Source organism: Bidens hawaiensis, unplaced genomic scaffold (genome assembly GCF_021521415.1).
Source record: "Bidens hawaiensis isolate Kalapana, Puna unplaced genomic scaffold, B.hawaiensis_p1.1 tig00028030_1, whole genome shotgun sequence".
NCBI classification, from domain to species: domain Eukaryota; kingdom Viridiplantae; phylum Streptophyta; class Magnoliopsida; order Asterales; family Asteraceae; genus Bidens; species Bidens hawaiensis.
This window is the reverse complement of record NW_027494552.1, coordinates 150,134-175,367: the sequence shown is the minus strand read 5'-3', so window position 1 is coordinate 175,367 and position 25,234 is coordinate 150,134. Positions and strand designations below refer to the sequence as shown.

Genomic DNA, 25,234 nt, shown 5'->3' with positions numbered 1-25,234 from the left:
ACCATCTTAATTTGTATTCATGTCAAATGCATTTACATAGGTGCAGATTTGATGATTGTACAAGCGTATGCGAGGAGAATTGATTGAATATGAAATGTGTGGATGATCACCAAGGAAAAGTTAAGGTGTAAATGTGTGTTATGTATAGGTAAAAACCGAAAGCATGTTAGGTTTGGTTAGAAATCTTCGGTTTAAATGGAACATCAAGTAAACTAGTGCACCCGATAAAAATAAGGGAATAGGGTATGACTTGGGACCTTAACCGAACCGGAATTGTGGTAAGATTGGTGGCTACAAGTTAAAAGTAATAAAATTGTTGTTTGAGGTGTTGCTTGAGGGCAATCAACGGGTAAGTGTGGGAATGAGGCCAAAAAGGAAAAACGTACTATATGTAACACTTATTTAATTGGGCCCCGTTCCAAGTTCTAGGGACCTCGGTCCCATCCAACTTTTCTAACTTGTAAGCACCTTTAGATAACACTTGTTTAACTCTATAAGGTCCTTCCCAAGTTGGGGCCAACTTGCCCGGAGGCCTCATTGTTGCGGAAGACAAAGTCTCCCGCATCAAATTCGCATTTTTGGACCCCGTGAGTTATAATATTTTTGCAATTGGCGTTTATAATTGTGCTCGCGGATCGATGCCAGTTCCCTCCTCTCTTCGAGGAGGTCAAGATTCATCTAGAGTTCATGATCATTATCATCGATCAATAAGACTCTCGCGGATGGGATCCCAATCTCAGCTGGAATCATAGCCTCCGTGCCATAGGTTAGACTAAAGGGGGTCTTAGAATTACTGGAATTCTTTTGGGTGCGGAAGGCCCAAGGTACATGGGGCAACTCGTCAACCCAACCCGTCCGTTTATTTCCTAACCTCGCTTTGATTCCTTCCTTAATTGTCTGGTTGGTTCGCTCAACCTGGCCATTCGCTTGTGGATGGGCTACGGATGTGAAGATTTGAGAGATGTGCAATTCTTTAAACCATTCTTGTAGCCCATTGTCCCCGAACTGAGTACCGTTATCACTAACTAGTTCCAGCGGAAGACCAAGCCGGCAGATTATGAATTCCCAAATGATATTTTTAACGCTTGCCGCTGTTATGTATGCAACTGGTTTGGCTTCCACCCACTTCGTGAAGTAGTCGATGGCTACTATTAAACACTTGACGCGTCCCGGGGCTTCAGGGAAAGATCCCATTATATCGATAGCCCATTTCTGGAACGGCCAGGCTGAAGTGACTGGAACGAGTTCGTTCTTTGGTCGTAGCGTGTTGGGAGCATGACGTTGGCATGAATCACACTTCTTGATTTCATGCACTGCGTCCAGATGCATTCCCGGCCAGTAATATCCGGCATTCATCAGCTTCGCCACGACCATACGCGGGCCCGCGTGAAGACCACAGATGCCTTCATGAACTTCTTTGATTAAATAGTTCGCGTCCTCGGCATCCACGCATCGAAGCAATGGACTGAGGAAGGAACGTCGGTATAAAACACCGTCGTGCATCTGATAATTCAAGGCTTTGTGTTTTATCTTTCGGGCCGCGATTTTTTCTTCCGGGAGAGCTCCTGATGACAGGTATGCTATGATATGTTTCATCCAAGATTCTACTCCCGTTTGAATTACCAAAACTTGATGTTGCGGGACGGATGAGCGGTCCAGTATTTCAATGCGGATGTCCTTAGCAAAGTGTTAGAAATTCGTTGAAGCCAGCTTACTAAGGGCATCCGATGACTTGTTCTCGCTTCGTTTTATGTCAATCACTTTACATGAAGAAAATTGAAGCATCAAATATTTCGCCTATGACACGTATGAAGCCATTACGTCATTTTTTGCTTCGTACGTGCCATTGATTTGTCCCGCAATTAACATGGAATCCACACGGGATTCCAGGTGCTTCACCCCAAGCTTTTTGGCTATTCGCAGGCCCGCCAGGAAAGCTTCATACTCCGCCTCGTTGTTAGTACTCTTTAAACTCTAGCTTTATGGCGTATGTAAATTCGTGGCCTTCGGGATTGACTAGCCTGAGGCCTGCGCCAGATCCCTTGCTGCTTGAAGCCGCATCCGTGAATAGTGACCAAATTTGTCCCTGTTCAGGAGGTGCTTGGGGTTGCTCAATCAAACATTCTTTCTCTTTGTGTCGCGGTACCTCAGTGACGAAGTCCACCAACACCTGCCCCTTAATTGCTGGCCTGGGTTTGTATTATATCGCATGTTCACCCAGCTCGATGGCCCACTTTGCTAATCGCCCAGACAATTCCGGCTTACTCAGCACATTCTTGAGTTTGTATCCAGTTAACACGTTGACGGGGTGCCCCTAAAAGTACCTGCGGAGACGTCCGAGAAGTAGACCAGTGCTAAAACAAGTTTTTCCAGCATTGAATATCTAGTCTCCGGGTCTGACAATGTTCTGCTGACGTAGTAGATCGGTGTTTGAACGTTCTTTCTATCCTTCAGGAGGACAGCCGCAATGGAAATGTCCGATGCCGACAATATAACGTCAAAGGTTCCCCCGCGGAAGGTGTTGTCAACGTAGGTAACTCCATTAGGCACTTTTTGACTTCCAGAAAAGCTTGTTTAGCTTCCGGAGTCCATTTGAAGTGTGCCTTCTTGAGGCAGTTTCTTAATGTTGAGACGAAAGGATAGGATTTAGCTGCATGATTCGCCAAAAAGCGATTCAAGGCAACCAATTGACCATTAAGTGTCTGAACCTCTTTAAGGGAGGAAGGAGAAGGCATGCGGGCTACGGCTTGGATTTTATCCGGATTAGCCTTGAAGCCCGCATCAGTAACAATTACTCCAAGAAATTTTCCTTCTTCCATCCCGAACGAACATTTGGCTGGATTCAGCTTCATGTTTATACTCCTTAAGGTTTTGAACTTCTCTTCGATATCTGTCAACATTTGATCTTCCTCAATGCTTTTGATTACAAGGTCATCCATATAAACTTCCAAGTTTCGACCAATCTTATTCTTAAATGTTATGTCCATTAATCGTTGATATGTGGCCCCGCATATTTTAGACCAAATGGCATCATTTTATAGCAGAATGTGCCTTGGTATGTTCGGAACGCAGTCTTGTCTTCATCTCCGCTGCCATGCGGATTTGATGATAGCCTTTGTAGGCATCTAAAAAGCATTTGAATTTGTATGGAGCCACTGCATCAACTTTGAGATCAATCTCCAGCAACGGATAACAGTCTTTGGGACACGCCTTGTTTAGATCCTTGAAATCTATACACATCCGCCATGTCCCATTGCTCTTAGGAACAATAACCGGATTGGCGACCCAAGTCCGATATTGGATTGGACGAATAATTCCCGCATGTAAGAGGTCCTGAACTTGCTCATTCATTGCTTTTGTTTGTTCCTGACCCACCCATCTTACGTTTTTTCTGGACAATTGGTGTAAACATTGGGTTTACCCTTAGTTTATGTTCCGCAATAGCCCGCAGGACACCAGTCATGTCCGCAGGTTGCCATGTGAAGACATCAACGTTTTTTGTTAATAACTGTTTCAAAAAGATCCTCACTATCTCAGAGATAGCATGTCCAATTGTTACAGTTTGTTCTGGGAATTTCTTGTTTAACACCCATTTCTCAGGTTCAGTCCGTCGGGTTTGTTTCGGAATCTTGCTAGGCTTAGAACTCTCCGTCGTGAAATAATGGCGATTAACGTGAATGATAGCCACTCCGGTACGAGTTGGAATTCCAACTGCACCGTGTGTTGTGGAAGGGTGAGCATTGAAATCTCCGATCGCTTCCCGCCCCCAAGATAATGTCATGTTTCGATGTTGCTGGTAAAACTAAAAATTCGACCTCCTCGGTCCTTGAATGAACTCCGTCACTTAGAGTGACTGGGAAGGAAATCACCCCTCGCGGGTGCATTACCTCCCATCCGAATCCATATACAGGAGTATGAATAGGCTTCAACCTCTCCTTATCTTCCTGGTCGAGTTGCTCAAAGCACTGTTCGTACATGATGTCGGATGTACTACCAGTGTCAAAGAAAACATAATAGGAGCGATAGTGGCCGAAGAGGGCAGTGATGATCAAGGGATTCTTGTTACTAGGACCTCCTTTGATTCGTGGAAAAATCACTGGCTCATTCTTCCACTCTTCATCATCGGATTCTCGTCTCTTTCCTCCAACCTTATATCCGCCTTGGATCATATGAACGTTTAAGTCATTGACTTGCTTTTTTGGCGGGCCCTAGTTATCTCGCGCAAGAGCCTTACCAGTCCTGGGTTTTCCACCTTTCACCAAATATCCAAGTTTCCCGGACTTTACAGCCGCCTCAATCTCGTTTTTCAACGCATTACATTCGTTCGTGTGGTGACCGATGTCGTCGTGAAACGAACAATGTTTCTTGGCATCGAGGAACGACCTCCTCGTGAGTGGTTGTGGTTTCCTAAAATTCATATTCTCTGTGGTGAGGATTTCAGCAGGAGTCTTTGAAAGTGGAGTCCAATTGTTGGGACCTCGATTCGAGGGTCACGTTTTATTTTTATTGCCAATGAGAGATCTTGCATCCATACTTCCGTGTCCGGCTGAAGTCTTGACCAGATTGGCCCATTTGCCTGTTTATTGGGTCGTGGAGTTTGGAACTCTACTTTTAATTTCTGCTTTGAATTGTTATACCCCAATGTTTTTTCAGTTGTGGCAAACAACTTCGCCGCAGTCATGATATCGTCTCATTCTTGTGGCATTCCATCTTTACCGGTTAGTGTGCGGATCAACGCATCACACCTGACACTCTTGCGAAAGGCACCGCGAAGCATGTCCTTGCTGATTCCACCGATGTTTAGACTTTCGTTGTTGAATCGGGTAATGAAATCTTCCACGGATTCGTTATCTCGGCAGATAACATCCAAAATTTCTGACTGGTCACGAGTATGCTTCTTTTGCTGGCTAAACTGTTGAGAAAATTTTTTCACCAGGTCATCCCAGCTAGAAATTTGACCATCAGGTAACTTTTCAAACCATTCTCGTGATGCCCCTGTTAGTGTCAATGCGAACATGTGACACCAATAGGGGAGCGTCCATCCGCTAACACCACCTACCGCCACAAAGTTTTGAAGATGATCACTTGGATCAGTCATTCCATTGTATTTACCCACCGATGTAGGTATCTTAGCATTGACAGGAAAAGGTGATGTAGCGATGCTTGTTATGAACTTCGATTTCTCAGCAAAAGCTGTTGGGCGATACGGTTTAGTGAAATCTTCTTCCGCATCGCTATGATACACAGTGTGACGGACTATATCCTGCGGGCGACTGTTTCTCTCCCGCGGACGCATCCTGCTGTCACCAGTGTAAAAACTAAAGTCTCCTGGATGATAAGTTGAATCGTAACTATCAAACTCATCTACATAGGATGGCATCCGCATGTCCATTCGAGGACGGGGGCGCAACCTCCGTAATTCACCGAACTCTTGATCCGCCTGTTGACTATAACGGATTTGACTTCCTCTCACTGTTGGTGGAGGAGAAAGAGATCTCCGGGGAGATTCTTCATAAGTCAGAGTGTGAACATGAAAACGTTCATTGCGCACTCTACGCTCATATTCAGCTGCCAAACTCTCTTGTTGCACGCGGAGCCACTGTTTCGGAGATAGTGGTCCTCTAGATCTGGAATTATGTCGATGAGTCCTCGCCAAATCAGAATCACCTGAATCATCCTCCAGATCAAATACTGGTCGATTTCGACGAGTTTCTCCCATAATTCGTCCAAGGTCTCCCAGATTGGAACCTCCCGGTGCTGTAACACGTCCCAAATCAGTGGGGGTTGGCCCAGTTGGTGCAGTGACACGCTCAAGGGTACGACCACCCGGTGTTGTATCGGTGGTTCGTGAACCCGGAGCTGTGATACGTGCAAAAACACTTGAAGCAAAACCTTCAGGTATTTTCGTGTTAGTAACACATGAAGTAGGTGCAGGAGTTCTCGTCGGCCCATCAGGAAGTTTACTCATATTGAACGAACCAAAAAACCAACGAAAACTTGTGCAGTTCTAACACCAAAACGGATGGCGCCAATGAAGAAACACGGATCCGATCCCCTATACGGGTCCTGGATCCAATGAGTCCACAGGGTAGGATACAATAACAACCAACACAATACGAGTATAACTTCCCGAAGTCCAATGACCGGAACCTGCAAAAACCAGACACCGTGAGTCTCATCACGGGAAGGACAAGAGGGGGGTCTTCCTGTAACCATCCTCCGGCGTGAGAATCAGTACAGTTCTTAAGAGAGAAAGTACCAAAGTATTAGAGTAGGTACAGTGAGAGTGTATGTGAATGAATACCTCATGCAGGTTGACAAGGTATTTATAGCCGAAGGATGTGGGAAGGTGATTGGGCCAGCTGTCCCTTTCTAGAATATCTTAATAACCGTCTGTACATGTGTCCCTTTGTGATAGGTTGAGCTATACGTCCCATGTGCATGGTATAACAACCTGGACACGTGTCACCCTATGATAGGACGGATCAAACCCTGGCCATGTGCACAGTTATAACAACCTGGCCAGGTGTCCTTCATTCATTGGCTGACGAGTCACGTATTGCCCAAGAAAGCATCTTGGTAAACCTTCTGGAAAGTAATTAGTTAATGACAGCTGTCCTGAGGCATTACCTCCCGGTCATTTTGTGTGGACGGGTACTCTATCCTGCGGATGACCTCTGAGGGTGCCAGGATGCTTCCGCATACGTCCTGTGGATGTTTCTTCCTTAGACGGTTAAGCGGGTGATCCGTATGTTCCGCGGGTGGTATATGATAGGTTCCTCTCTGACCCGCGGGTGATACTTAAAGGTATTTGGGTCTTTTTGATACCCTAACTCTATAAGAGCTTACATATTTAGCTGTACGTTAATGCAATATTTAATCTGCATATGAATTATCTTGAGATTGGTCTACATTCTATTCGTTGGATGGGTAATTTAGCATAAACTATTTGGCTTCAATTTATTGTTTCTACAGTTGATAAGCATATTAACCTCGTGACTAAGCTAATTCAGCTACAAATCAAACTATTATTGATAATATATGTAGCCGTTGGAATATTACACTATTCTTCTAGTTTCACAGTGTGCACTTATGGTGTTCAATGAAATGCCTGAATGAGTTACACCTAAAATAGAAGCCTAAATATAGATATGACCTGGTCAGGGATGTCCTTTGTGATGTGTTAAAACGGGCGGGAATCTCGGCAAGAAAAGAGGCTCCTGTGAATTTCTTGTCGGATCCGCGTGAAGGAAGGTCTACTCTCCGACCAGCGGACATTCTTGTGTTTGGATTGGTTGGGGGGAAGCATGCTTGTGTGGACCTTACTGGGGTGTCCCCTTTTGTCGTGCTTAGGGACACCGGGTTTGTTGCTAGGCAGGCCATGCTAAAGGCTGAAGCAGGAAAAATTGCGAAGCATGAGAAGGCGTGTGCGGAGAATCAACACGCCTTCATTCCTTTTGCTTTTGATACATTTGGGTCTCTTGCTCCCGATGCTGCTACGTTCCTAAAAAGAGTTCAGCGGGTCGTGCACAGTAACTCAACGACGCCGAAGAACGATAATTTAATTTTCAGTAGGATCGGTTTTGCCATTCAAAAGGGGATGGCGGCGCATCTTGTTGCCCGCTTACCTGCCTCTTTATTATAAATTGGATCCTTTTATTTGAAATAAAAATTGAAACCAAAAATATTGATGATGCTAAAGTACCTCTATGTTGTCGTTAACTCTTTTAAATGAAAACCAGGTGGGTAAGAATGTTGCGTCCAATGCAACCATACAACCTGTAAGTGGGGATGAAATGGGCTAAGATATTAGTCGGGTTAGGAGCGTTAAAGGGAATGACTACTGTTCAGCGCCACTTTTGTTTGATTTAAATGCGAAAAATACACATGAAACTCCACTAACCTGCTAAGTTCATGTTAGATGTTGAGATATTTTAACACAAAATTAAAACAAATACTCAAAAATATAACATACTTCATAAGATTCTCTACAACTGCATGATTCACAAGGTCCAGTTTACCTGCATCATATTTAATTTTACTTTTTTACAAAAAGAGCAAAAATAACGAGTTTTGAACAATTTTAGGAAATAGATAAACATATGAAACATATACCATTCATGAACTAATTTTATCAACTTATCTTATTTTGCCTCTTTAAGATCATAGGGTCTACTGCATCAGCAATTGCATTAAACCATTTCGGTCTTCCAGTTGATAACATGAGAAATCCCAACACGAACCCAAGTAAGATTCCACACATGTATCCCATCATCATCATTTTCCATGTAAATCCACTCTCTTCTCCATCTCCATCACCACAGAGTTTTGGATTCCCTCCAAATGAATTTTCTTCAAATGTGTTGAACTGTTTTCCTTATGGAATGCGACCCACTAGATGGTTTTGTGATAGATTTAAGATCTCAGGAGACGTAAAGTCAGCAAGGCTTTGTGGGATCTCTCCTATGAGTTGGTTCCAAGACAGGTCTAGTGATTCAATTTCTGATATTTTCCCATGAGTTTGTAGGATTCGGCCCGTTAGACTGTTGTGGGACAAGTTGAGGACTTCTAAAGAGTTAAGATTTCCAATGATCTTTGGAATCTCTCCTTCAAATTTATTGTTTGATAGATCAACAATCGTGTTCTCAACCAAAAGTCGCGTGAAAATTTATTCTACTCCTTTAATCGTAATAGTGATAGTGTAATACATGTCACCCGTTTGTATATATTTTGGTTCTGTATTATTTTTTACCACATTCTTCATCACCTTGAAATTTTGAAAAGTATTTTGTAGGGAGTTGGCCTACAAACCTATTATGAGATAAATCAAGAACTCGCATAGTTGGAAATGAGAATCTAACCATGGAAGAGGTTGCGATACCACCATGAAAATTGTTTGATTTGTAAAAAAGAGCCTGTAAGTTGGGAAGATCACCTAACCAACCAAGAAATGTGTCATTCAAGTGGGCATTTCCTAAATCAAGTATTCTTAAATTTTGGCATTTGTTCAAATAAGTTGGCACCTTTCCTTGTAACTGATTTCTGTTCAAAAGAAACCCTTGTAATTGGCCCCAATCCTTGTATACATTTGGAATATTGAGTTTTTTGAAAGATTCAAATCTACCATATGATTTTCTCCGGTCTCCCCTACCCAATTAGGAATGTGTCCTTTTATATCATTGTTAGACAGATCTAATTTGTAAATATATTTCATGGCTCGAACGAACACCGGAAACACCTTAAGTCTACAAAAGGCCAAACTCAAGATCTGAAAATTAGGATTGACATAATGATTAGCATTATTGGTGGTAACATATATTCCACTGTATGACAGAATGGGTGTGTCAAGGTTTTTGAGGCTTGATAACAATGTATCCAACTCCCATTCACCTCTAAATTTATTATATGAAAGGTCTAGGGAAGTAAGGTTGGTAAGTCGTTAAAATGTTTGCTGGATGGAGCCACTATGAAGCACATCAATCTGGCCGCTTAATTGATTCTTAGCAAGGGATAATTGCATTCAAGATTGAAGAGATATCGTTATTTGGTAGGTAAAAGTACCTCCAGATATTTAAGACTTAAGATGTTGTTAGGTAACTTTCCTTGAAGTTTGGTGGAGCTAAGAACAAGGGCTCTTAGAGGTGAAGAAATATTAAGATAAGTGGGTAAAAGTAAAACAAATCATATTTTAACTTCAGCAAGTAAGAGATCTCTCAAAAAAGTGGAATTTTCAAGGAGATTACTGAAAATATGATGTTGCATCTGCAAATTATCAATCCAATTCCCATAGAGAGAAAGGGAAACCAATTTAGGAAGAAGTGTGATCTCTGAAGGGATATGCCCTGTGAAAATGTTCCATGACAAGTTGAGTATTTCTAAAGATTGAAAATTGAATATGTTGTTAGGTATGTTTCCTTGCAATTCAGTAATTTTAAAGAAAAAGAGAGATTTATATTATTAGGTAAAACTGAAGAGATGTCAACACCATTAAGAGAAAGTTCTTTTATGACCGTGGAATTTTGAAGCAAATTGTAGAAAATGTGAGGTTCAAGATTGAGATGAATCTGGTTCTCATACCAAAAACTAGAGAGATCAAGGGACACCAACTTATGAAGGTGTTAAATATTTGCAAGAACTTGACCCGTAAACTCACAAGAGGAGATGTTGAGATGTGTGAGACTATTAGAAACCCTGCCTATGTGAGTCGGAAGTTGGGAACGAGTAATATTATTGTAAGCAGGGTTGAGTCTTTGGAGACGGGGGAGGTTAAAAAGAGAGGTGCTAGGGTGGACAGTGCCTTTTACCATGCCACAACTTAGATCAAGACCGATAATGTCACCAATGGAGTGGTCACAAGTGACCCCATTCCAATCACAACAATCTGTACTTGTGTTCCATTTAATCATTTTTGGATTATAATCAGAACCAAGCCAATCTGCACATAAGTCGGCGTACTTATACAGTGTATCATTGATTGAGGAAAGGTTATGTTTAAACAAAAGCAAAGCAAGGGTCTGTTGAACAGAGCATTTATGTGTTGTATTGGTAGAAGATGAAGAGGATGACGTAGAACAGAGAAAGAAATAGGAAAGGATAAAGAAGAGCAACATCGAATTACTCATTTTTGTTTGATGGTGTGTTTCCGATTGCTATGGACATTCATACTTTGCTACAATCCATATATACAATAATACACGCATGTCTATTCGTTTATGGCCTCAAACTTCTATTTTCATGTCTTATCATGAAAACATCTGACTTGTAATTTTTTGTGGTCCAAAATTCTCACTCATATATTGTCATAGTGAAGACTTTTCAGTAACGTATCTGTTTATCTACAAGACTTTGATTTGTGCATGCGGTTAGGATTTTGGAGGTATACTTGCAAATATCTTGTAACGGAATTAAGCTAATTAATTTCCGGAAGACAAATATCAGAAACAGGATATTGCTTCATAAATCAAAAACTAAAGGCAAACGCGTTACGACTGTCTCAAATAAAGATCGTAGACTACAACTTACATTCTCATGTTCTATACTCTGTTGATGTAAAGGGATAACATGGATTGTATAATCAACTTCTGCCTGCATATGGAGAACAAAAGGTGAACTGAACATAAAGTTCGTTAGTTTACTGATATCCTCAAATTAGTCTGTGTATAAAGTTAGAAACAAGGGGTTAATCCCCAAAGAATACAAATGTATAATAATTCCTTCCAGTCTTGGGTATAAATGCCCATGATCTATCAGTACTAACTAAAAGCTCTACGGAATTGCAGCATCCACAAGGCAACCTGCATTATGAAAAACCTGGTCTCTAATGAAATCTGCTCAAAGCAGACAAATAGGTAGGTAAAGAGCGAACTCGCATGTGATAACTTCTCCTCAATTAACGCCTCTGAAGAAACTCTTCCAATGATTATGAAAGACTCTACAGATGGTCTTTGTATCTGTCAACAAACATAGTTCCAAATTATAATACATGGTCCAATGACATTTATAAATCAGGTAAATAGTGAGAAGCATACCAAAGCGTTATTTACAGAACGCAAGCAATCATTAGTTTTTAACATTAGCAGTATGACACGAGGCAGTTTATGCAAAAGCTCTGTGATTTGAGGGAAATACTGAGAAGCATACATCTGAAAAACAAGACATTAATTGACAGTCAAAATTCAAAACCCCAAATGATTCAAGGTTAGTTATAAGGGGTAACCTGAAGTTCTGAGTGATCATTGCCTTGTATGGCAAGATGGTCAACTGCAGGGTCAATAACCCTATTCCATGGCCTCATTGTAAGAATCCCTGCAAATAACGCATACAGATCCTCTCCTGCTCCAAATTTCATGCAATTTTCCTTAATTCCTTTCGCATCAGCCAGCACTAAAGCCTGCACAAGCTTCAGTTGTTAATGGCATAAAGACGCTATGAAAATATAAAGAACGTTAGGACTCTAGAAAAATGAAGCACCTTCCAAAGGGCAGCATAGTTGGTCCTTGTGGAAATGTCAAGTTGCTTGTACAGACCGTGGTCCAGCAGCACCAATTGTGGCTTTTTTCTTCCTATATATTATTAATATATATAAAAATCATCTTGGTCTTAACAAATTAGATCAAAGCTATGTATGTATGAGAAACGAGATAAAAATCAAAAGCTTTTAGAATGAAGAAAACTCGGTTTACAATGTATGATTCCAAGTGTCTCATTTAACAGTTAGATGTCATACCAAATATGCCACTTTTGTGAGAAGGCAGTGTGCGAACTAGCAAGTTGGCAGCATGTGGGTCACAATGCACAAATCCATGTTTAAACATCATCTCAGCAAATGTTTTACTCACCTGTATTTTCACGAATCAGTTACATATGAAGCAAAAAAAAGAAATAATGACAATTTTCTGTCCAGAAAGAAAGAGCTTACAAGCCTTGCGATGTCATGAGGGTTGAGGCCAAGTTTTTGAATGCTCTTTAAATCATTGACTTGTGGGCCTTCCACAAACTCCATGGTCAACAGTTTTGAGGTACTAAGGTTCCAGTACACAGCAGGTGCATAAACATACTCTGCAATATGAGGAGATAACCTTCGAAAATTATCCATACATTTTATGCTGTTGTTGGCTTCATTTAAGAAATCTAGTTCCTGATAACCATCATTGTAACTTCATTAACAATATCAAAAGAGCCTTACATTTGTTCAAATCCGGTTTTTGATGTTCATAACATCTTGACAAGTAATTAGGTCAAAGTGAAAGTCAAAGATAAGTCCCTAACCTTAGGTAGACTCTCGTGCACTTCATCTATCAACCACCTATATTCAAACCAAGCACAACTGTGGTTATTGCCAAATATCTCCATTTACAAACACACACATAAAATAAAAACAGCTAGAGATATTAACCTGTAATCAAATGAGGGAAAGATCCAATGCAGGGTATTAACAATCAATTCCACTGTTGCATAATCTGCAGCTGCGGTATCTGTCATGTGCATATGTTGTACCTGCAAAAAAAGAATAATTCTCAAATGAGGATAACAGATATAAACTCTTGTATAAAGAATCAAAATAAGATGGAATATAATGGTAACAATTTGAAACCTTGACAGCAACTTTTTGTCCCTGATGAGTTCGAGCAACATGAACCTGAGCAAGGGAAGCGCTTGCAATAGGTACAGGATCGAACTCCTTAAATATCTGTGTAAAATAAACATTTAACTCACTTTTAAGACATGAATAATCAGAATAATAAAGATATAACATATTAGCATACATACTTCTTCAGGTGGGCCACCGAGTTCTTTCTTGACAACCTGGCACACTTGATCATACGACGACGTTGGGCATCGATTCAACATCGACTCACTCAATGTATTGATGTATTCTTGAGGTACCAAATATTCCTATATCATAAAATGTCATTTAGCTCAACCATAAATCCAATCTTCAAATAAAAGACTGATTTATATCCATAATAAGGGACAGGTCTCCTACCAGTTGACCTATATATTGACCAAGCTTGATGTATATTCCACCATTTTTAAAGCAAAGTTCTTCGAGCCTACGTGCACTCCTTGTGTGGACGTCATGTTTAACTTTTTTCCTCTCAATGCTATCTTCAGGCAGTTCCAATAATGAGTACTGATAATCTAAAAGGGCGCAAATACTTCGCTTTTTACAAAAAGATAGTGGAATTCATTCGTATTGTATGAAAAGTAGCTTCATTATAAGATAAATACAGGGATGCCTTAAACCAAGAAAAATGAACCGAAACAAAAGGCGTGCCTTGACCACCACTACGTGTTTATACCATTTGCATTTGATACTTTAGTTTCTTTATGTTTGAGGTTGTGGAACTACTTAGCCGAGTCCAAAGGGTCATGTTTTTGACCCCAAAATCTATGAATGTAAAAGACATTTTTTGAGAAACATAAAACCAACAGTTCGGTTTATTGTTTTTGTAAAAACCCGACCCGAACTAAATCGAATTTATAATTTTAACTTTATTTTAAATAACTTCAAATTATTTAATAAATATGTTACTCACATATTTTATCCCAAACGTATAATAATCAATCAATTAGTTATCTATTAACAGAATGATTTAGGTCCAAATTCATTATTTTGGGCCAAAACATTTTTTTCAACCCAAAATTTTCAAGCTCAAATGAAAAAAAATAAACGAAACTGAACTATTTTCCAATATTCAAAAATGTAGTTTTGGTTTTTGGATCAGTTTTAGTCCAAAACCAACCCAACCTAACCGTGCACACCGCTAAAAATAGAAAAATGTATTGCCCGTTTGCCTTCTATTTCTATGTAATACAATGAAACTTATATTGTGAAACAAAAACCGACAGTTTGGTTTATTGTTTTTGTAAAAAATGAACATGCAATTTGGTTTTGATTTTGCATGTAACAAAAACCGACAAAACCAAACCGAATTTATAGAATTTTATTTCATTTGTTTTACAAATATATGAAGTCACATATTTTATCCCAAACATATAATAATCAATTAGTTATTAACAAACAAAATAAATTAGACCCAAATTCGTCATAAAAAATTTCCTTCCCAAAAATTTTCAAGCTCAAGTGGCAAAACCGAAACCGAACGATTTTTAAGAAAGTTTAGTTTTTTTTGGTTCAGTTTTAACCCAACCCGAAACTTGACTACACAGCCCTAATAATAGAATATTTACTAGACTTGTGAACCCTAACTAGTCAAATGAATGCAATAAAAAAAGAAAGCTACCAAATGCAATAGTGGCGGCGGTGACGGATAAGCGAAAGAGGCGAACGGGTACAGTGGTGCAAAGCTTGAGAGAAGTGGCTGGATCGTCGGAATTAGCAATAGTGGCGGCACCAGCACCGGCGCCTAAAGCGAGAGCAGTGAATGCGAGCTTTGATTTAGCACCCCAGATAGATCGCGCCATGTTTTCTTCACCGGCACCGAGAGAAATAATGTTCTTCGGCGACAAGGTGGAAACAAATAAAAATATATTAAACTATTTTGTAGATGAGTCGTCTAGATAATATTTAGTAATTTTTATTAATATGTAAACGAACGGACATAAATAAATGAGCATAAACGAACGTTCACCAACATAAATGAACGAATGAAACATGTGTTCATGTTCGTTCGTTTAATTAAACGAATTTCCCGTCGAACAGTTCACAAACAATTAGTTAAATGTTCGATTCGTTTACAGGCCTACTCATCTGAATTACTAGTAAAGTTTTGTCCACGTTGGGCCGGTTTTACCTCGTTTTTGGGGTTTTCAATATGACCTAAAATGGTAGATAGCTGCATACGGTTGAAATCCTATTTACTATAGAAAAAATATGTTAGTTAGAAAAAAAAGTTATGAAACTTGTTAACATTTAGTGAATCGTTTTATTATATTATTTTCTACTTAGGTTAACTTTTTTGGTAAAAAAAATTATCACTAAATAATAACGATGATGATTCGTGTATTTTCTATTAATATGTAATTTTGTTTTAAAAAGAGTACATCTATAATAAAATTTCACAAGATTAAAACACCTAATTAAAGTTTAGTGACTTTAGAATAACAAAGCACTTGTAATATTTTAGTGAAATCATCGGAAAACTGTTGTTATTATTTGATGAAGTTTTCACATACTTAAAATGATGCCCAATCTAACGGGGGCACAAACCCAATATTTGGCCCAAACTGAACCGGTTTTGAAACCATATATAATAAAGTCAAACAAACTCGAAACATGTTGCACCTAAGCCGGATCTAGTTTAGAAACCGATTAATAAAGGAAAGCCATACCGGTCGATTCAAGTCATATACCAAACCGGTTCCATACTGACGGATTGGATGGCATACATACCTTTTTCACCCAGACAGTTTCCGGACCTCTTTCGGTTTGATTGTGCACTACTTCAATTTCAATTTTCAATCATGAAGTAAATGATGTTGGGCCAACCTGCCAATATCTCAGGCTTAGAAAACAAAAGGAGAAGAGCCCGTTTTAAAAATATAAATTATAGGCCCATCACATGTAACTAAAATATATCCATTCTTGTTTCTAATATAAACAGTCGATATCTTATGTTGAAATGTTTTTTTCATGTGTAAACTAGTTTTATAGCCGTCTCAATCGAATTTCTCAAAATAATAAAATTAAAAACTTAACTAAAATATTCAAACAAAAAAAACTATCTTTCAGACTTTCAGTATCATTATCCAAATGGAGTGAGCACCTCTAAAGCCCAAACACCTTTACTTCTTTTTTTTAACGCTTTACTTTCTACTCCTAAACTACACCAGTTGAATAATCTACCGGAATGCTACGATTTGAATCCTGGTCTTATTTTTAAAAGACAAAAGTCTATACCATCCAACCAAAACTAAAATAGTTACTTAACACAAATATGATGATATGAACATATGATAACATATGTGGTAGCAACATAAGTTAAACCTCATTCCCAATTACGAGTTATAATATTACATCCGCATCACATAATAACAAATCAAAAGTTTGTTATATTAAAAAGATATTACTTTATAAAATAGTAATTAAAATAGTATAAAGTTTTTTTTTATTCTAATCCTATATATGTTACCTGAATAAAAGGTTTTGTAGATTTTTTTATTTTTAAATAGTTTGACATTATAAAATATTTTTTTTAAATTGACAAAATTAGTAAAAGTTGAGAAAAAAATATTTTAATTGTGAAAAATTGCAACAAAAAAAATAAATAAGACTTTTTTTTGCAGTTCTTTTATTTATCTTTTTTTGTGCAATTTTTCGCAAATTAAAAATTATTTTTCTCAGTTTTTAAAAAATATTTTGCAATGTTAAACCATTTAAAAAGTAAAATAACCTACGTGACCTATTATCCAGGTAAAATGTATAAGATTAGAATAAAAAGAAAACTATAGTGACCTGATTGGAACAAAAGATTTTATGAGCGACTTGATTGAAATAATTTTTAAACTTGATTACTATTCTATATAGTTGCCCCTATTAAAAACATAAGTTTTTTAGTTTATTATATACAAGACATATATATATATATATAAGTTTTATCATAATTTTATGCCATTTCCATTTTCATATTATAGAATTTTATTATTTTTTGAACAGTCATTTAGATCAGTGACCCGCAAGATCATCTGTATTCCACGCTCAAGAGCAAGGCCGGTCAACGGCTTTGGAGTCTTAATCGAAATGATACTTTGTGACCCTTTCATGACAATGGTGGAATAAAATAAAAAATAAACAAATATGTTTATTACAGGTCTCAAACTTCTGACGTATAACTTAACAACAACCAAGTTTACCACCAGACTATACATAACTTCGAGTTTACTTTGTCCATCATAATATATTTATATATAATGTTTTATTTGAGACTTGGAGACCTTAATTAAATATAGACCTAAAGCCCCTACCTGGTTTAACTCTGCAATGCTTAGGAGAAAACTAACTACAGGTGTCAAAACCCCCCAAACCCCCTAGCCTAATCTAGAACCTCCTTATATTTTTGTTATAAGTGAAATTTAAACCAAAAACCTCTCCTCTTTCAAGTTATATTTGACAAAAAGTTAGTATATTACAAATTATAAAAAATAACTATCTTAAAACTCAAATATGTTAAAACGTACAATATGATTTGTGTAAGCAAATACGCAATGCCACATTAAAAGAAATTATATTCAAGGCTTTTGAACCACCAAAAGAGGTGAGTCATTTGGATGAATCGGGGCATGATACGTAGACCCAATGGGTCAATAGATAAAGATTGTTGAGGGCCCACTTTATAATCTAGAAAACATGTTGACATCATCCTTTGTGTGTGTAAACCGTGTTTCCCTTTTCCTTTTTTCTATTTCAATTTCTTTTCATTTTCTCATCATTTCATCTCATGAAAAAGGCCCAGGACGTAACAGGAATTACTTTTCATGATTCATTAAGTGGATATTTTTTCATCCAATAGTAAAGTGTCATTTCGTCCTTGTGATTTGATAAATAACACGAATTTAGTCTAAAATATTTATTTTTTGCATATGAATCATCCACGTTTCCTAGTTCTTGCAAATTATATCCAAATCACTAACCCCGTTAAATTTAATCGTTAAGTTAGAGGTAGACATGTTTTTTCACTCTTTCTTTATTATAATACTTATTTTACTGAACTATAGTTTTCGTCCATGTGGTTTGTCAATATCTACGGTTTTAATCTAGTAGTTTCAAATTTGCAATTTTCTTTCTTATGGTTTCATTTAACTTGCAATTAAACCTGAATACACCAATCTCGTTAAGTCTGATCACTAAACCTATCAGTGTGCCCTTCACGTGAGTGAAAGTTTTGTTCCTTCTTTTTTTCCCCCAAATACACCCCAGCTCCTCACGTGAGAGGGTTTATTTTGGGAGGAAAACGACAAAACTAGCCATCACGTGAGGGGAACGCATATGGGTTAATGACCAGACTAAACGAGGTTAATAAATTCGGGTTTGATTGCAAGTGAAATGAACCACAGGGAAGAAAATTGCAAATTTGAAACTACCGGACTAAAACCGCATATTTGGACAAACCACATGGAGGTAAACCGCAGTTCACTGAAATAAGTATTATAATAAAGAAAGAGTGAAAAGACATGTTTACCTCTGGCTTAACGATTAAATTTAACGAGGTTAGTGATTTAGATTGTAAATGACAAGAATTTGAGAAACGTGGATGGTCCATATGAAAATAATAAACTTTTTGGACTAAATTCGCATTATTTGATAAACCAAAATACAAAAATCGCACTTTACTATTTTACTTATCATTTCAGAACATTGTGGATTCATATTATGAAAGTGGATTCTAAAAGCGTGTAATGAAAACACTTAGGTAGTGTTTGGTATGATGGAATAAAAGGTGGAATGGAATGAATCATTTCAAGGAAATGAATTAACGGATGTTTGGTTGTCATGTGTTAATGAAATGGGTTATTCCTTAAGGAATAAAACTCCTTCCATTTATACGATTTTTATTTATTTAAGAGAGGGTGTTTTTTTCCATTCCTTCAAGGAATGGAATAATAATAATAATAATAATAATAATAATAATAATAATAATAATAATAATAATCTCTATTATTGTTATTATATCAATATTATATTATAGAGTTAAGTGTCATTTTAGTGCATGTGGTTGTTGATTACGCAACTTTAGTATCGTTTTTGAATTTTATGCAAATGACTACTTCACATTTCTAAAACTTGCCATTTTAATACGTTTTTCTAACCTCGTTAATTTTTGCTCGTTAAGTCAGGGGTAAAATGGTAATTTCATTTATTTTTATCATTTATTTTTAATCAAATACCCCTTTTGTTAAATTTTGTTTCGTTTCTAAACATTTCAAAACCCTACGGACTAATTGTGTCAACACCTTAAACTAAACAATCCCAACCCCTTTCACTCCCGTTTTCCTCGACGGCCAAACATTCCCGCTGCCGGCAACCTGGATCCTCTCCGTCCATGCAAGGATAGGCTTGTTAATCGTTAATTATTAATTCAAACGCAATACGAATGTATTCAGAGGCCAATTACAATCATTAATTTACGTCTTTAACAAATCATTGACTGGATTGAACAAACTTGAAACCACCACTTAATAATAATCAATCAGAACCCTACACAAGTTAAATCGAACCTTATAAAACCCCTTAGCATACTTGTCTGTGGATTTCGAACACACCAATGCCCTTAATTTTTCTCAACACACTCTGTATGACCAAATCGGGACTCGCTGTCGCGTACTAAAAATCCGAACAAGCCTGTTACCCGTCAATTCAACATCACCCAAGTATCATTTTATGTTAAATCAACTCAACTTATCACCATGGTGTAACACCTTCTGCCAACTTCGAACGTGGGCATTTCATCAATCAATTAGGGAATTTAAAAACTAGGGTTCTTGAGGATTGGGGAATATTTAGAACCTGTGTATATATTTAATATGAAGCAAACTTTTAATCTTTTAAATAAATAAAATAAATGAAATTACCATTTTACCCCGACTTAACGAGCAAAAATGAACGAGGTTAGAAAAACGTACTAAAATGGCAAGTTTTAGACATGTGAAGTAGTCATTTGCATAAAATTCAAAAATAGTATTAAAGTTGTGTAATTAAACAAACCACATATACTAAAATAGCACTTAACTCTATATTATAAATATTTATCTATATTATAATTATTGTATATTATCAATATCATAATATTTTATTATTATTTTGCATATTATAATATAACTATTATTATATTAGAATTACTATTATATTTAAATTTGAGAAGTTAAAATTTCACAACGTACATGTGTGACTCAACGTTTTTTACAAGTATGTTTATTTGGTTAAATAATCTCGTTGTAAGGCGTGGGTCTTAAAAACTAGTTATTATAAATATTCATATTATTTATTATTATTATTATTCAACGTTTTTACGAGTATGTTTATTAGTATTATTTACTAATAATAATATTCACTAATGATAATAATTATTATCATTGCTGAATAATAATAATACAAAAGTGAAGAATCATTTTATTCCTACATGGTAACCAAACATGACAATGGAATGTTAATAATTTATTTCATTTCTTTGCTCATTTCATTACCACGTTCATTCCATTTCTTCACTTATTCCATTACCTCATACCAAACAGACCCTTACGGTTATAAAAAAGAAAAAAAAAAGAATTACTTACATTTAAAATTAAAGGGTTATTTTACCAAAATATAGTACCCGTTCAATGTAAACTTTTTTTTTTCTTATTGAAAACCGCATACATACATTGGATAGGTGCAATGGTTTTATTTGGTATCTTCGAATAACTCTCCAAATAGCTTAATTTCCTGATGTTCATGTGATCTTGCTCTGGTTTGTGTTGATATTGACTATATGAATGGATTGTCATTTTACCATTAAGTAATGAACTCATATTTTTTAAGGCCTTCATTATTCCCTTGTCATCAATCATCACACCTTTTGATTTGACAACAATAGAGCTACATATTTAACTCTTGATACAATTTGTTTTATCTACATGATATGAATTATCTTGAACTAAGTCTACATTATATTCATTGAATGGTTTTAGCATAAACTACATGACTTCAGTGTATTTCTACAGTTTTACAGCATGTTGGCCTCATGATAAAATGGTCGGCTTTGACATGGTTTAATCATATTTGTTTCAAGCTTCACGTGATCACGTCATTGTGAGCGTTTACCCTAGAGTTAAAATATTGGTTTTGTCGGTCTTAAGAGTTTATTAAATTCTTTTTGGTTAGCATTAGTTGTTAATAACGATTAGCTCACATTTTTTAATCTTTATAGCGTCTGTTTTTTAGTGTGAATACAATATAAAGCTCAAATACTTTTATTTTCTCACGATAATTGTTGATAAATTCAAAACAAGATTTATTTATTTTAGTGTCATTTTCTTACCTTATTTCAAGCTTTTTGTTTCATATTCACATGTCTCTGAAAGAATAAAGCCGTGTAAAATATGGTTATATAATATTATCTAGAAACAATGGTTTTAACTCTTCGACATTTGGGATCATGTGACTTTGATTTTTCAATCTCTAACTTGTAAACTTTTTAACATTTGACTTATTATATTTTAATAATAAGCTCAAACATCCAATGCTCATTTATGTTATGTTTTGAGCCATACATGTCTTTAGTGTATTGGATGCTTGACCTTCTATCCCAAGTCTCAGTTACCTGACTTTTCAATCTTTCAAGTTTTTTTTAATTACAAGATGCATATGCATGTATGTACATGTAGATTGGAATCAAAATTCAAAACCATGTTATTATTGAATGAATATTAATATAAATTCGCTCATTCGAAGTTGGTGCCTTTTTATTTCTGTAAAAATATAGGATATCACCCAAAACAATCACTGAAATCTTCGATATTATCTATACCAAATCAACATTGTTGGTTTAACCAGATATATCTATTCCAAATCGCGCGTATTTTTATTTTCTACTTATTGTCATCCTTCATAATTAAGTTCAAATGCTAACACTCGCTTCTTTCAATAAAAATCTTTATTTAAAACTGTTAATAAACAATAAGGTAACGCTTGATTTCATTAGTAGTATAATTACTTCGCAAAATTCGTTAAAGCTCCAATTTTCAGCCATTTTTGTCGTGTCGTTGCTGCCTCCAACGCTAGCTAGCAAACCAAATATAAATATTTCCTCATCAAATACATTTCAATTAGTTTGACTATTATTATATTAATATTTTGTTTCTTTTGTGACAAATTTTATTTCTTTGATTGATTTCAAATCATTTAAAAAAGTTATAAGCCAAAATATCTATGACAAATTTTGCTTTATGTATCTAATTATACTATTAAAGCAATAGGCTTTAAGCCTATTTCCACCATTCCTATTGGTTGGTTACTATTTTTTCCATGTATATCAATGACTTCTATATTTTTCATCTTAATAAAATAAATCAATAATATATTTAAATAAGATTCATCAATGCTATTAATGTTTTTTCTTTGAACTAGACATTTAATCTTTAATTTTGAATATTTTATAATTATGTTTAAACTTAATAATTCTAACTATAATTATGTTTTATAACTAATTTTGTTTTATTATTTTTGGTTGATTTGATTCACAACCTTTTTTTCTTCACATTAGGTTTAATGTTTTTTATATAATACATAATATATAATTTAGATAATTACTTGATATTTAATGAATAGAAGAGATTACGGATTTAATAAAGAGATCGGTGATTTTAAATATTCTAATTGATTATATTGGATTTAAATCAAATACTCCGTAATATACAATAATTGATTATAGTAAATATAGTAAAACTTAATGATGGTTAATCATAACAAATATACGTAACAAATAATCAAATCAAATAATATAGAGATTGGTGATTTTACCTATTGACCGATTTAAATAATTGGTGATTTAAAATATTCTAATTGATTATATTGGATTTGATAATTAGTGTTCAATTGTATTTAAATTCTGTTAATGTTAATAAATAAAAACAAAATTAGTAACTTTTATTTTCACACCTTATATGAATTACATTACATAATATATGGTGTTATAATTGATGTTTAAATATAGTCAACATTTAGATTAAATAATATTATATTTATACTAATCTAATTTTGTAAGATTGGATTTTAGTAAATTCAAAACATGAAAATCCATTAATTACGATTTCCCTTATATCCGTCCTTACTATAAGTTTTTTGAATATTTTTGAAATTTCCTAAATTTTTGTTTCTAATCAATTACCTGTATAACTCCCTAGATTAAAAAGTCTCTCATAATTCGTCTCAATTGATTAAATATTTGATTAATCATTCTTAAGATTTACTATAAATACAAATGTTGACCTATTGACTGATTTAAATAATTGGTGATTTTAAATATTCTAATTGATTGTATTGGATTTGATAATTATTGTTCAATTGTATTCAAATTCTGTTAATATAAAAACAAAATTAGTAACTTTTATTTTCACACCTTATATGCATGGTTGTAAAAATCGCGCCTAGGCGCCGAGTACTCAACTAGTAATCCCCGAGTAATCACCGCCTAGGCCGAGTTCTCGGTGAGCCATCCCCGAGTACTCTCCGACTAAGGCCGAGTACTCACCGACTAAGGCCGAGTACTCCCAACTCCCCAGCCGACCGCCTAGGGTCCGCCTAGCGACGTTTGCAACCTTGCTTATATGAATTACATTACATAATATATGGTTTTATAATTGATGTTTAAATATAATCAACATTTAGATTAAATAATATTACATTTATACTAATCTAATTTTCTAAGATTGGATTTTAGTAAATTCAAAATTTAAAAATCCTTTAATTACGATTTCCCTTCTATTCGTCCTTACTATAAGTTTTTTAAAAATTTTTGAAATTTCCTAAATTTTTGTTTCTAATCAATTACATATATACCTTCCTTCTATAATTGAGTCTCCCATAATCCATTTCGTATAAATACGTAACTTTGATAGGGTAATTCTTACACCATCAAACCCTCTTTAGCAAAAACGATTAGCCTTGTGCCAAAGGTTTTTATTTTGTGTTGTTTTTATATCGTTCATTTTTGTATTCATATTTTAGCTTAAAAATGTTATTGTTGCTAAATGATTTTTTGGTTTTTTAAAATTTTTCACCACTAGCAAGATGAAGCCAACAAATATCACCATGTTGAACCAATTGGACGTTCTTAACAATGAGTGTATCCTAATGGTGCGTATTTTGAAACTTTGGCAGCTGAAGGACAATTCAAAGCCCGAGGAAGATTGGTCGATCGAAATGATCGTGCAAGACGAAATGGTATTGTTAACACATTCTTAAATTTACTATATTATTCATACAACTTTGTACTAATCTTAATAATAATGTGGCAGGGCAACAAAATGCAAGCCTATGTAAGGAAGCCATGCATTCCCAAGCATGACATTTGGCTTGGCGAGACTAGATCTTTGATTGTTCGGAAGGCCTCACTCGGTGCAAATATGTCTACTTACAAATACATCGACTGCCCACACAAGCTTTGTTTCACAGCCGAGACTCATCTCTCAAATTCCTACGAATTTGAAGGTCACTTGTATGGGCTGAAATTTGTTACTTTTGATGACATAAAAGCCAAAATTTTTCCACAAAATGGAACTATAGGTTATTTGTACAAACTTACGTACCACATAATTTTGATTCTTAAACATTTTGTCAATAACTTTAAACATAAACGTTTTATCAGTTTCGAGTGTAGATGTTCGAAAGATATTACTGGGTTATCATAATTTTATCTTACAAAGAGATTTGATGTTTTCATGTCTTGGGTCGTAGACATATTTTTGAAATATATTTTGTTGTATATGCTTTGGTACTTGGTGCTTGCTTATATACATATTAATATAAAATATTGTTTCTTTTTTCTTTTCTAAAACAACCTGTTTTGACCTGAATATTTTGGTCATGACCTTAAAATGAATTTAGCCATGACCATTTATGACTTGAACATGTTTAGGACATAACCCGTTTTGACCGTAACCAAATTGAACCGTTTTCAAATTGACCCGTTTTGACCCGAACCCATTCTAGGATACCTATTCGACGTGACTCGCCTTTTTCGTAAGAAATAGATAGACTGCATGCTCGGTGACTTTCAAGCAATTAGACCTTTTTTTT

The 25,234-nt window shown here is 35.8% G+C and overlaps 1 protein-coding gene and 2 pseudogenes across 1 annotated transcript; all 3 read right to left on the bottom strand.

The window, feature by feature from the left end:
* Window positions 1–8,094: 8,094 nt before the first annotated feature.
* Window positions 8,095–9,685, bottom strand: LOC143576226 (receptor-like protein Cf-9 homolog; annotated as a pseudogene).
* Window positions 9,682–10,877, bottom strand: LOC143576232 (receptor-like protein Cf-9; annotated as a pseudogene).
* A 213-nt stretch (window positions 10,878–11,090) lies between these two features.
* On the bottom strand, window positions 11,091–14,936 carry LOC143576229 (putative ABC1 protein At2g40090). Its single transcript, XM_077060369.1, has 12 exons — window positions 14,748–14,936; window positions 13,487–13,641; window positions 13,270–13,395; window positions 13,094–13,189; window positions 12,896–12,996; window positions 12,769–12,805; window positions 12,419–12,637; window positions 12,227–12,338; window positions 11,971–12,062; window positions 11,717–11,890; window positions 11,529–11,642; window positions 11,091–11,450 (listed from the first exon to the last, which is right to left on the bottom strand). Exons 1-12 carry the CDS (start codon window positions 14,926–14,928, stop codon window positions 11,253–11,255), a joined length of 1,605 nt encoding a protein of 534 aa, XP_076916484.1. The 5' UTR covers window positions 14,929–14,936; the 3' UTR covers window positions 11,091–11,252.
* Window positions 14,937–25,234: the final 10,298 nt, after the last annotated feature.

Bases quoted from the DNA above. Each gene is read 5' to 3' on its own strand.
- LOC143576229 (XM_077060369.1), bottom strand. From the start codon at position 14,928: ATGGCGCGATCTATCTGGGGTGCTAAATCAAAGCTCGCATTCACTGCT. The intron at 12,339-12,418 runs GTAAGCTCTTTC...GTGAAAATACAG, and splicing joins CTCATGACATCGCAAGGCTT to GTGAGTAAAACATTTGCTGA. The intron at 11,451-11,528 runs GTATGCTTCTCA...GTTTGTTGACAG, and splicing joins GTTCTGTAAATAACGCTTTG to ATACAAAGACCATCTGTAGA.